The 13,329-nt window shown below is 39.4% G+C and overlaps 1 protein-coding gene across 16 annotated transcripts in view; it reads left to right on the top strand.

The window, feature by feature from the left end:
- Positions 1-13,329, top strand: part of ATF1 (activating transcription factor 1) — an 87,430-nt gene that overhangs the window by 53,080 nt on the left and 21,021 nt on the right. For all 16 annotated transcript variants that reach the window (XR_013363772.1, XM_077870056.1, XM_077870064.1 and 13 more), the window contains 3 exons: positions 7,858-7,988; positions 12,394-12,576; positions 12,661-12,820. Coding sequence is in view for 15 of the 16 variants with exons in the window: in XM_077870056.1 (XP_077726182.1) it covers positions 7,858-7,988; positions 12,394-12,576; positions 12,661-12,820 (474 nt within the window). In the remaining variant the exon portion in view is untranslated. The remainder of the gene's footprint in view (positions 1-7,857; positions 7,989-12,393; positions 12,577-12,660; positions 12,821-13,329) is intronic.

The following is a 13,329-nucleotide window of genomic DNA, read 5'->3' as shown; positions in this document are numbered from 1 at the left end:
GAAATCTGTTTACAAAAACTCTTGAGGGTCTTCCCTAGTTTTAAGAAATTTTTTAACTATGGCCTTTAGTTCAGCCTCAGAGCAAGGAATAAGAGATAACTGGAGAGAATCACGGGTAGCCCCAAGTCGTCTTACTTTTTTTTTTTTTCAAGATTTTATTTATTTACTCTTGAGAGACAGAGAGAGGCAGAGGGAGAAGCAGGCCCCATGCAGGGAGCCTGATATGGGACTTGATCCTGTGACTCTAGGACCACACCCTGAGCCAAAGGCAGACAGTCAACCACTGAGCCACCAGACAAAAATAAGACTTTTGTCTTATTTCAAAAGTCGCTGTCTCTTCAGAATGGAAAGGTGGTTCAGAATGGAAGCTCACTAAGAGGGATACTCAAAGGACAGAAGGGAGCAGGAGGAGTCACATCAGTCTTAGTAGTCCTGTTGTAGATATCTTTGCTCTTTTTCATTAGCTTTTTGCCGTGAATCTTTTTTTTTTTTTTAATTTATTCATGAGAGGCACAGAGAGAGAGAGAGGCAGAGACACAGGTAGAAGGAGAAGCAGGCTCCACTCAGGGAGCCCGACGTGGGACTCGATCCCCAGGCTCCAGGATCACGCCCCAGGCCAAAGGCAGCACTAAACCGCTGGGCCACCAGGGCTGCCCTGACGTGAATCTTTTAATGAAACTATTTTGGAACTTTGAAATCTATTGGAGGCTCCTTGCCAATGAAAACAGGCAACCCTTGCTTTCAAGTGCAATTTTTAAATGAATGATCTTGTCTAAGTCAATGTTCCTCCTAACAGCCATTTTAATTCCACGTTGTTTTAGTTTAAAAAATTTTTTTAAAAATTTTGCTAGGTATCTATAACTTCCAGACTATAGTTCTTAGACATAAAATAAGGAGGTGTGCCAGAATATGACACACTCAATTCTGTAGATAAAAGAATCCCATCTCTTTTAACTAGGCCTTTGGGTTTCTCAGAGCCAAACTAATACCAAAGAGGGACTTGCTGTGAGATTGAGATTCATGGGTGGTTTTTCACTGTACCTCACTGCATGGAAGTTTTCTTGAGGCCGGTGGAGAAACTGGTGTCAATCTCACCTGTTCCTTGACCAGCTTATACTAACATTGGGAGTCTTTGAGTTAGGTGGCAACTGCTGTAATAGCCCTTGAATGCTTTGACCTGTGACCAGCCATTCTTGTGGCTTTTCAGTTTCTGAAATCCCCACTAACAATAACTTTTATTTACACAAAACAAAACAAACATGCACCTCAACACACTAGCAGTAACCAAAACATATCACTGTGCGTGGCTAAAGCCAAGGCAATTCTTTGTATACCACCAGCAGTTCCCCGTGTGAACTAAGCCAGCCCATGGACTGGAACTAGGAAAGGCTTCCAAGGTGGAAATGTGGGCAGAACCAAGGATTAAAGACTGGTACTCCTTTAGAACCTACTGTCAGTCTAGCCTGACACATTAACCCTTTACTATAAAGTCAGATTGGTAGCTTGGACGCAGAAAGAGCAGAGCTAAAACTGAGAGGGACCTTACCAAAGGCCCTAAGACATGGCAAGAAAGATGAACTCTGAAGGGTCTCTGTGCCTGCTTATTGTTGTCCTTAGATTCTGCCTGAAGTTCTGTTTTGATCCTGACACCATCAAATCTGTTAAACAGAATTCAGCCATGTAATTTTAAAGATCTAACTGGCTTTATTAAAATTAATAAGGCAGCAACCCATCTAGCGAGTGGAGGGGAGCTCCAAGGAGCTGTACAAAATGGAAGGTTTTTTATAGGAAGAAGGGTGGGGCAGGACAGTTTTAGCAAATGAAAAGGACTCTTACAGACAAGGTCTCTTTCTCTTAGTGGGAAGATCAGGGGTTCTTTTATTTATTTATTCATGAGAGAGAGAGAGAGAGGCAGAGACACAGGCAGAGGAAGAAGCAGGCTCCATGCAGGGACCCCGATGTGGGACTCAGTTCCAGGTCTCTAGGATCATGCCCTGAGCCAAAGGCAGACACTCAACCACTGAGCCACTCAGGCATCCCAAGATTAGGGGTTCTTATGATGCAGATTACCTTGCCTTCTTTGGTGGGTAGAGAGGGCCCATGTGGCACTCATTGGCACTGACCTGAAAACTTCTGGCTGACTAGTTAAGACTGCCTCTCTGGAGGAAGTTGAAACTGCAGTTAGATTAGGTATTAAGTCCTAGGTTGGGGACTTGGCCTAAGAGACGGCATTTGGGGCCTGTGGTTTTCTTTTTAACAATACAAATATGCGAGCTGAAACCAGAGTGGGAAACAGAAGCATGAAAACTAAGGTACACCCATTACTTTAGATACTGCAGGAAGGGACTCTGACCCTGAGACCACAAAGTCTGATATAATTTTGAAAATGTCCCAAGTTACTTGACATGCAGAGAACCTGGAAGAATCTTAACTGCATGGGAAGACTCAGCAGATGCCATCTCCTAGATGACACAGATGTTGGAATTATGTGACAGAATTTCAGAGGAGCTATTATTAAAATATTTCCAATAAGTGTGAATTCTCCTGAAATGAATGGAACTCTTCACAAAAAGTAAAAGATATAAAGAGAACTAAATAGAAGTTTTATAGTTGAGAAATACAGTAACAGAAATTAAACCTCACTGGATAGGTTCAGTAGGAGAGTAAAGATAAGGACATAGCTTCAAAGATAGTTCATTGGAGATGATCCAGTTTGAACAATAGAGATTAGAAAAATTCACTAATTCCCAGGGACTTGTGAGACAATACCAGAAGTTCTAACATTTATGTCATTCCAGTCAAAGGAGAAGGATAAGTATGCTACAGGAAAAAATATTAAAGAAACAATAGCTGGAATGTTCCTAAATTTGGTGAGACCCAGATTAAAAAAGCTCTCAGCAGGGGTGCCTGGGTGGCACAGTCAGGTAAGTGTCCAACTCTTGGTTTCAGGTCATGAGATCAAGCCCTGTGTTGGGCTCAGCATGAAGTCTGCTTGAGACTGCCTCTCCCTCATCTCCCTGCATGCATGTGCGCACATACTCTCTCTCTCTCTCTCTCTCTCTCAAATGTCTTTAAAAAAAAAAAAAAAGGCTCAACAAACACATAAGTTGTAGATAAACACAAAGAAACTCCTACCCAAACAGGTCATAATCAAACTCTGAAAACTGTAGGCAAAGAACACTCTTGTGAGCAGCCAGAGAAAAACAGGAACAGTGTGGGGATGCCTAGGTGGCGCCCTCTCCCTCGGCCTGCCCCCTGCCCTCTTTTGCGTGCGTACTTTGTCAAATAAATAAATAAATAAATAAATAAATAAATAAATAAATAAAATAAAATAAAATAAAATAAAATAAATCTCTTTAAATAATTTTTTAAAAATAAAAGGAAATAGTGTGAATCATTACAGATTTCTCATCAAAACCAAGGAGGCCAGAAGGAAATGAAATACATGTTAAAACCGTTGAAAGAAAAAATCATTAATCCAGAATTCTGTAACTAATGAAAATACCCTCAGAAATGAGAGGTGAAATAAATATTCTCAGATGAAAGAAAACTAAGAGTAGTCATTGACAGCAGACCTGCTCTAAAGTAACTGCTAAGAAAGCTCTTAAGACAGAAACTTGGAAGGTTAGGAATGAAGAAACAGCAACAGCAAGATCTGGACAAGTATAAGGAATTATTTGCCTATTGAATTTTTTTTTTAAGATTTTATTTATTTATTCATGAGAAACAGAGAGAGAGAGAGAGAGGTAGAGGGAGAAGCAGGCTTTATTTCATGCATGGAGCCCAATGCGGAATTCGATCCAGGGACTCCAGGATCATGCCCTGGGCCAAAGGCAGGTGCTAAATCACTGAGCCACCTGGGAATCCCCCACCTATTGAATTGTTTAAACTATGTTTGGTTGACAAGAGAAGATGTCATTGTCTGATGGGCCTTTCAGTGTATGGAGATGTAGTATGTAAGACAACTACAACATAAAGGGGAAGAAAAAGAGACTCAATATGGTGATAAGTTTTCTAAGGTTCATTTAACATGGTAAAATAGTGTTTCTAAGTAAACAAGATATCTGTATTATAACTCTCTAGAGCAATTACTAAATTATATGAAGAGATTTAGTCAGATATATGATAAATTAAAATGGAGTTCTTTTTTTTTTCCTAAGATTTGTTTATTAGAGAGCACAAGCAGGGTGAGGGGCAAAGAAAGAAGCAGACTCCCTGCTGAGCAGGCAACCCAGTGTGGGGCTCGATACCAGGACTCTGGGATCATGACCTGAGCTGAAGACAGATATTTAACCAACAAGCCACCCAGGCCACCCCTAAAATGGTGTTCTGAAAAATTCTCAAAAAACCCAAGAGAATACAGAAGACTTTATTTTTTTTAAGTAAGCTCTGTGCCCAACATGGGGCTTGAACTCATGACCCTGAACTCAAGAGTTGCACGATCTACTGACTGAGCCAGGCAGGCACCCCCAGAAGACTCTTTAAAAACAGAAAGCAAAAAAAAAAGCAAAAAAAAAAAAAAAAAAGAAAGCAAGGCACCTGGGTCTCTCAGTCGGTTAAGCGTGGCCTTTGGCTCAGGTAATGATCTCAGAGTCCTGGGATCAAGCCCCCAGTCGGGCTCCCTGCTCATTGGGGAATCTGCTTCCCCCTCTGCACTCCCCCCCATTGTGTTCTCTGGTTCTCTCTGTCAAATAAAGTCTTAAAAAAAAAAAAAAAAAAAAAAAAAAGAAAGAAAAAAGCAAATAAGTGGTAGATCAAGTGATATCATTAATTATATTAGGAAGACATGGATTCGGGACACCTGGGTGGCTCAGCAGTTGAGTGTCTCTGCCTTTGGCTCCTGGCGTGATCTTGGGGTCCTGGGATTGAGTCCCGCATCGGGCTCCCCACAGGGAGCCTACTTCTACCTATGTGTCTGCCTCTCTCTGTGTGTCTCTCATGAATAAATAAAATCATTTAAAAAAAAAAAAAAAACATGGGATCCCTGGGTGGCGCAGCGGTTTGGCGCCTGCCTTTGGCCCAGGGCGCGATCCTGGAGACCCAGGATCGAATCCCACGTCAGGCTCCCGGTGCATGGAGCCTGCTTCTCCCTCTGCCTGTGTCTCTGCCTCTCTCTCTCTGTGTGACTATCATAAATAAATAAAAATTTAAAAAATAAAAATAAAAATAAATAAATAAATAAATAAAAAAGACATGGATGCAACCCACTAATTAAGAGATAATAAAATTACAGACCCAATATTCCTCATGAATGTAAACACAGAGATCCCTAGCAAAATATGAGTTTGGCAAACGAAAACCAACAACATATAAAAGGCATTATATGTGATTATCAGGTAGGATTTTATCTCAGGAATGCAAGATTGGCTTAACATATGAAAATCAATTGATGTAATACATTATATTTATAGAATAAGAACAAAAAAAGGTAAGATCATCTCAACAGACACCGAAAAAGCATTTGATAAACCGAGTACCATTTACTGATAAAAATGCTCATGAAACAGATAGAAGGGAGCTCTTCAGCCTAATAAAGCACCTCTACAAAAGCCTGTAGCCAGCAGCATATCATGGTGGGAGACTGAATGTTTTCTCCCTAAGGTAATGAATGCAACAAGGCTGTGGGTGTCCACTCTCATGACTTCTATTTAACATTGTTTTCAGGCAGTTAGGCAAGAAAGTGAAATAAAAGGCATCCACACTGGAAAGGATGGGATGAAATAAAATAATTTGCAGATGACATGGTTCATATATAGGAAATCTTAAATAATGCACTGAAGTAGAATTAACGAGTTCGCTGAGATTGCAGGATGTATTACCATCTATTGATTCTTGGTATATGGTACATAGGTATTTTAATTTCTGTACTTTTCTTTATGCTCAAAATGTTTAATAACTTAAAAGTGAAAAAGAACTGGCACAGCATTCCACAGTCTCATGATAGGCTAGCTGTGTAAGACTCCTTAGGCATCTCATTAAAGGGATTACTCAGCCATTAGGGGGACCAGATGGAAATGTGGATTCAGTAAAACTCTCCAAACAATTCTGATACACAAACAGGTTTAGGAACTAGTGTGACCATTGTACAAATGCCTAACACAGAGTCCTATAGGACTGCTACCTCTCTTACTCTCTATGGGACAACTGTTAATATAGTCTACAATTGTATTAGCTCTTTTGGGAAGATTGTCCAGAGTAAGGAGACCATATTGGAGAACAATTTTCAACACATCATAGAAGAGCTGAAGGAACTGGAATTACTTGGTCTCAAAGAACTGTAGCAATTGTCAAATACTGCAGAGTAGGGCATGGATATAGAGTGAGCGTTAAGCTTAAATTTCTCTAGCTTCACAAGGTGGAACCAGCTTTGGGTCTAAATAAGAAAGGGCTTAGTAGTTGAATGATTTCCTGTTTGGAAGCTGTTGATGCCTTATTCCTGGAAATAGAGGCTGTTAGGAATGTTGGGGAATTCCTGCCTGGGCTGGAAGGTTGGCATCGATAAATGAAAGATCTTTTCAATGCTAAGGGTTTGGGGTTTTTTTCTCCTTTGTGACTGTTTTTGTGGCTTCCACACAAGAGTTTCAGTTTTCTGATTTTTCTACAATGAATATAGAATTCTTGAGTAAAATTGTTTTCATTCTTTTTTGTTTTTCTTTAGAAACAAATAATGTTTATATGTCCCTCTACCCCAATTGTGTTTTGGAAGTTCTTTCTTTTCAGCAAGGACTCTTTATCTATCCCCGTATCCCTGTCAAAGTCCCATTTATCAAGTCTGAGGGATACCTGTGGGATTTTATTGAGGCATCTGGCTGGCTCAGTCAGTGTAGCATGCAACTCTTGATCTCGGGGTTGTGAGTTAGAGCCCCACATTGGGTGTAGAGCTTACTTTAAAAAAAGATCATTCATAAATAAAAATTTATCACTAATACTATGGGCTTTTTTATAGTATTTCTGATTTTCTTGTTTCTAAAAACGGTGGGTTTCTCTTCTCATAAAAGTTGGTTGAAAAAATAAAATTTTTTTAATAAAATAATTTTTATTGGTGTTCAATTTACCAACATACAGAATAACACCTAGTTAAAATGTTTTTTGAATTTGGTTTTTTTAAGTGAAGGTCACTATTTAGAAAATGAATACTAGGGCAGCCCGGTGGCTCAGCAATTTAGTGCCACCTTTGGCCCCAGGGCCTGATCCTGGAGTCCCAAGGATCGAGTCCAGAGTTTCACACTGGGCTCCCTGCATGGAGCCTGCTTCTCCTTCTGTCTGTGTTTCTGCCTCTCTCTCTCTCTCTGCGTGTCTCTCATGAATAAATAAAATCTTAAAAAAAAAAAAAGAAAATGAATACTATTCTTATTAATTAATGAAATACCTTACAATGGAGGCATGTCTCTTTTAGGGGAATGAGACATTTCATACCTCTGTAAGGGCCTTGTACATTGAATGGCACTCTGTATGAGTATTCAGTGTTTCTTTTCAGGTAGCCATAACTAATGCTAATGCATAGCCTTCAGTACACATCATTATAGTAGTCTGTGCTAAACTAAAAGACTACTGAATAAACAGTTTATTTATTTATTTATTTTTTATTTGAGAGTGAGAGAGAGCACAGAGGGAGAGGGAGAAGCGGACTCCCCACTGAGCAGGGAGCCCAATGCAGGGCTCACTCCTAGGACCCTAAAGTCATGATCTGAATCAAAGGCAGCCACTTAATAGACTGAGCCATGAGGTGCCCTGACATAACAGTTTATAGATGTCTAGTAGATTATTGTACTTTTAACCTGAGATTGAAAAAAATAGAGCAATTTATTTTTATAAATCTGTCTTCATTACCAATTAATAGAGTTTTATTTTTCACAGAAAAATTTTGAAAGATCTATCTTCTGAAGATACACGGGGCAGAAAAGGAGACGGAGAAAACCCTGGCGTTTCTGCTGTCACTTCTATGTCCGTTCCGACTCCCATCTATCAAACTAGCAGTGGACAGTACAGTACGTATAGGAATAAATTTTTACAAGATGGGCATACAAAAATTTAACTTTTTCATAAAGAAGTGGGGTATAGTCATAATGAAGAAGACTGTCCTGCTTTAATAGTGAGGATAATTGAAGAATAGCATTTTGTGCCAAAAACAATGCAAAGTACTTTTTCAGCATGATTGTGTTTACTTCTTACAACAACTTTATGAGGTAGGCAATTATCAATTTATGAGGAAATTCATAAAGCCTTAGAGAGGTTAGATCATGTCCCTAAAGTCACATAGCTTGTAAGTGATATGCTTACTTTGGAGTTTCGACACATCTACCGCAATCAAGTTAGAATTTTACACCTCACAGAATTCTTTGTGCTATCTATTTGTAGACGATTTCTCTTTCCATTCTTTTTTTTTTAAATATTTATTTATTTATTCATGAAAGACACAGAGAGAGGCAGAAACATAAGCAGACTCCTCCCAGGGAGCCTGATGTGGGACTCGATCCTGGATCCCAGGATCATGCCCTGAGCCAAAGGCAGAAGCTCAACTGCTAAGCCACCCAGATGGCCCTCTCCTCCATTCTTTTTTTTTTTTAATTCATGAAAGAGAGAGAGAGAGAGAGGCAGAGACACAGACAGAGGGAGAAGCAGGCTCCATGCAGCGAGCCCAACGTGGGACTTGATCCCGAGACTCCAGGATCATGCCCTGGGCTGAAGGCAGGTGCTAAACTGTTGAGCCACCCAGGCTGCCCCCTCTCCTCCATTCTTTTTTTTTTTTTTTTTTTTTCCAAGATTTTATTTATTCATGAGAAACACATAGAGAGGGACAGAGACACAAGCAGAGGGAGAAGCAGGCTCCACGCAGAGAGCCCGATGTGGGCTCGATCCCGGTCTCCAGGATCAGGCCCTGGGCTGAAGGCAGCGCCGAACTGCTGAGCCACCAGGGCTGGCCCCTCTCCTCCATTCTTAAGTCCTGTTCTTCGAGTCTAGTTGACTCTTGCCACAAAATCTATGTCCCATCTGAACACTGGTGGACATTCAATTGGTTATTTTGCTTCTGTTCATGCTGTCATTGTTTTCCATACTGCAGCCAAAGCAGTTTATTTAAAATGTCAATTAGATCACACCACTTTTCCTCTAGATCCTCCAGTGACGCTCCATCACACCTAGAATAAGTTCTACAAGGGTAAGTTAACATCCAGGCTCTGGCCTTGCTTACCCAACTCCAATCTCATCTGCCACTGAATGGCATTCTTGCTGTTTCTACAACACATGAAATTTGTTTCTGCCTCAATATATTTGGGCTTGTTATCCCCACTGCCTGGCACATTCTTCTCCCAGAGCCTCACATGACTTACATCCTCACTCCTGTTCCGCTTAAATGTCACTTCCTCACAGAGACCACTCTTCTTAAAATACGGTCTTTGGTTAACTTTCTTATATTTTTAATAGCATTTATATATGATTATTAAAAAGAACATGTTAGTTTAATTATAGATTATATATAATTAAAGATCAGCTTATTTATGATCTGTTCTCAAGGATAAGTTCCTTGAGGGAAAGAACTTTGTCTTGTTCATAGTTGTAAACACCAAGTATAGAGGGCCTGGTGCATAGTAGGCATTCCGTGAAATTTGTTATGAATAAATTATAGTTAAAGAATATATAGGGGATCCCTGGGTGGCTCAGCGGTTTAGCGCCTGCCTTTGGCCCAGGGTGCGATCCTGGAGTCCCGGGATCGAGTCCTGCATCAGGCTCCCAGCATGGAGCCTGCTTCTCCCTCTGCCTGTGTCTCTGCCTCTCTCTCCCCTTATTTCTATCATGAATGAATGAATGAATGAATGAATGAATGAATCTTAAAGAATATATATATAAAAAATACCACCTCAGTGAGGACACATAAGAAACTGAGACCATGGGCAGCCCCGGTGGCACAGCAGTTTAGTGCCACCTGCAGCCCAGGGGGTGATCCTGGAGACCCTGGATCGAGTCCCACATCAGGCTCTGCATGGAGCCTGCTTCTCCCTCTGCCTGTGTCTCTGCCTCTCTCTCTTTCTTTGTGTCTCTATGAATAAATAAATAAAATCTTAAAAAAAAAAAAAGAAACTGAGAACAAAGTACAATACAAACTAGTATGTAAGGCAGCATGACCCAGTAGAACTTCCTTGATGATAAAAATGTTTTATGTTTGCATTGTCCAGTACAGTAGCTGCTAAGCCACGTATGACTACTGAGCACTTGAAACGTGGCTGGCAAGACTAGGAACCGAATTTTTTATCTTGTTTTAGTTACTTTAAAGTAGCTACTTGTGGCTAATGCTACTATATCAGTGCAGATTTAGAGTATATTCAACCAGGGGAATACACATGTTAAACAAAAGTAGGAAGAGGGTGCCTGGGTGGCTCAGTCAATTAAGCATCTGACTTAGATCATGATCTCGGAGTCCTGGGATCAACCCAGGACTCTCCTTCTCCCTCTGCCCCTCCTTCCTGCTTATGCGCACCTGTGTACTTTCTCAAATAAATAAAATCTTTTTAAAGAATAAATAGGAAGATATGTTACAAAAATGTTACAATTTCATGTTGTCACATACAATTCTATGTTGTCACATACACATGATTTAACATCAAAAGACAAAAAAAAAACATCAAAAGACATACACATCTATAAATATGTTGTACGGATACGCATATTTTGATATGTATTGATAGATCAGTCTATATGAACATAGGAAAAGATTAGGAAGGATATACACCAGAAATAATGGTTACCATGAGGTAATGGGGTGGCCAGTGGAATAAGCAGGGAGAGAGAATGAGAGTATTACTTTTTATTTATATACTTATATTTTTATATGTGTGTATATATATTGCGGGTTGCAGAAGAGATTAAAAATATTTGCAATATAAATTTAAAACAAATCTCTGCATCTAAACGCTGTCGTTACTTCTAAAGTCGTGTAAATTAAAGTATGTAGGAATACTTGTTGTGTGGCAGTGGAGGAGGGATAATTAGAAACTCCAGAAAAATTATTTTCAGTTAAAACACACATGTCTAGACAAATGTGTTTTGGCTTTCTGGTCCAGAGTGTAAAAAGAGGGACAAAAAGTTACATAATGATAATCTGTAAGAGTGTACCGAGATGAGGCATTAAATTCTAAAGGGGATTTATTATGTGGGATTGCATAATGCTAAAATGTTTTCTATTCCATCAGACCTTTTGAGTGTTTCAAAGTTTGAGAGGAGGGCAGCCTGGGTGGCTCAGCAGTTTAGCACTGCCTTCAGCCCGGGGTGTGATCCTGGAGACCTGGGATCAAGTTCCATGTCAGCCTCCCTGCATGGAGTCTGCTTCTCCCTCTGCCTGTGTCTCTGCCTCTCTCTTTCTGTATCTCTCATGAATAAATAAATAAATACTTTTAAAAAATAAAATAAAGTTTGAGAGGAAAATATTAACATAAGTGAAATTTATTGAAAAATGTTTGGGGGGGCATATAGTAATGTGATCTATAACTGGGCTTTCTCATGACAAACCTTACTGGTGATTTTTCTCTAGGAAGTGACTTGAATAGATTACATTTTTAAAATATCACCTAGGTAAGTAACATTTAGTACATTTTAACAGTGGTTACCACTGGAAAGCAGAGCTCAGAAACAGTATGAAGATTTATGTTTTCATTATATAACCTTTAATCCAATTAAAATTTTTCCATAAGCATAGTCTATTCAAAAATACTTTACACACACACAAAAAAAAAACTTTACACACACAAAAAAATACTTTACAGCTTATTTGTGTGTGTGTGTGTTTTAAGATTTTATTTATTCATGAGTGACACACAGAAAGAGAGAGGCAGAGACACAGGCAGAGGGAGAAGCAGGCTCCATGCAGGGAGCCCATGGTGGGACTCAATCCCGGGTCTCCAGGATCACACCCTGGGCTGCAGGTGGCGCTAAACCACTGCACCACCGGGGCTGCCCAACTTTACAGCTTATTTGTTTTTGTGTGTTTTTTTTTTTTTACAGCTTATTTGTATAAAAATTACAAACTATGTTAATGTTTCCTTCTACTTATTTTTCCTTTAAAAGCTAGCTATTGATACCCTCTCCTACTGCACCAGAATTAATGTGACAGCATTAGCAATTAGCATGTGGTGCTTCATGGAACCTAAAATGTGTTTTGACTAATCAGTTATATTGTAGTTTGAGACTAAATTTAAGATTGGTGCATCTGAACTATAAAATTTTACAGATAAATGCCATTTTATTTCTTTTACCTATAGTTCAAAGTAGTCAACAGTTATCAAGTGGAACTGCATTCAGACCTGTTTTAATAAATAGTGTTTAGGGGTATTTTTCACCAATCCTTTGCAATTTAGTGTATTGTATAGCCTTACAAAAGCTATGTTCTCTCTTTGGTTAAAGTTGCCATTGCCCCAAATGGAGCCTTACAACTGGCCAGTCCAGGCACAGATGGAGTACAGGGACTTCAAACATTAACCATGACAAATTCAGGCAGTACTCAGCAAGGTACAACAATTCTCCAGTATGCACAGACCTCTGATGGACAGCAAATACTTGTGCCCAGCAACCAAGTGGTTGTACAAAGTAAGTATGCTTAAATGTCTATAGAAAACATCCAATGTACTTTCAAAGACACTTACGAATTAACTCAATCTTTTGACCACACAGCTGCATCAGGAGATATGCAGACTTATCAGATCCGTACCACACCATCAGCTACTTCACTACCACAAACTGTGGTGATGACTTCCCCTGTGACTCTAACATCTCAGACAACTAAAACAGATGACCCCCAACTGAAAAGAGAAATAAGGTTGATGAAAAACAGGTAGGTAGTAAAATTGTATTGCCAGAATGGGTAATGTTTTTATAAATATCAAGACATAACCAGGTGTTAACTGGAAGTGCATATTAAAAATGAGAGAGGTTTGGGACACTTGGCTGGCTCAGTCGTTAGAGCACATGACTCTTGATCATGGGGTTGTGAGTTTGAGCCCCGTATTGGATATAGAGCTTACTTTTTAAAAAATGAAGAGAGGTTATATATACTTTTTTAAACTGAGTGTTAGATTATGTCTAGTTCATTTCCAGTGGACCACAGCATTCCATTGTTTATCTCTTTATTTCATATATTGTATCTTTTGAATAGTACTGTTAAGCAGAGCTTTTCAATTTATTTTGTTCTTGTTGGGCTGACAAAAGTTAAATGAAAATAATAATTTGCTGCTAGCCATTGACAGCAAGAAGAGGAAAGAATTCCTACAAAAAGTGATGGACGCAGAAATGATCCTCAAAAATTAATTTTACCCATGAATATATAGCAGTGATTTAACCTCT

The sequence above is a fragment of the Canis aureus genome, chromosome 25 (assembly GCF_053574225.1).
Source record: "Canis aureus isolate CA01 chromosome 25, VMU_Caureus_v.1.0, whole genome shotgun sequence".
In the NCBI taxonomy this organism is placed as follows: Eukaryota; Metazoa; Chordata; class Mammalia; order Carnivora; family Canidae; genus Canis; species Canis aureus.
The sequence above is the reverse complement of the archived record's forward strand: the minus strand, read 5'-3'. Positions and strand labels throughout refer to the sequence as shown.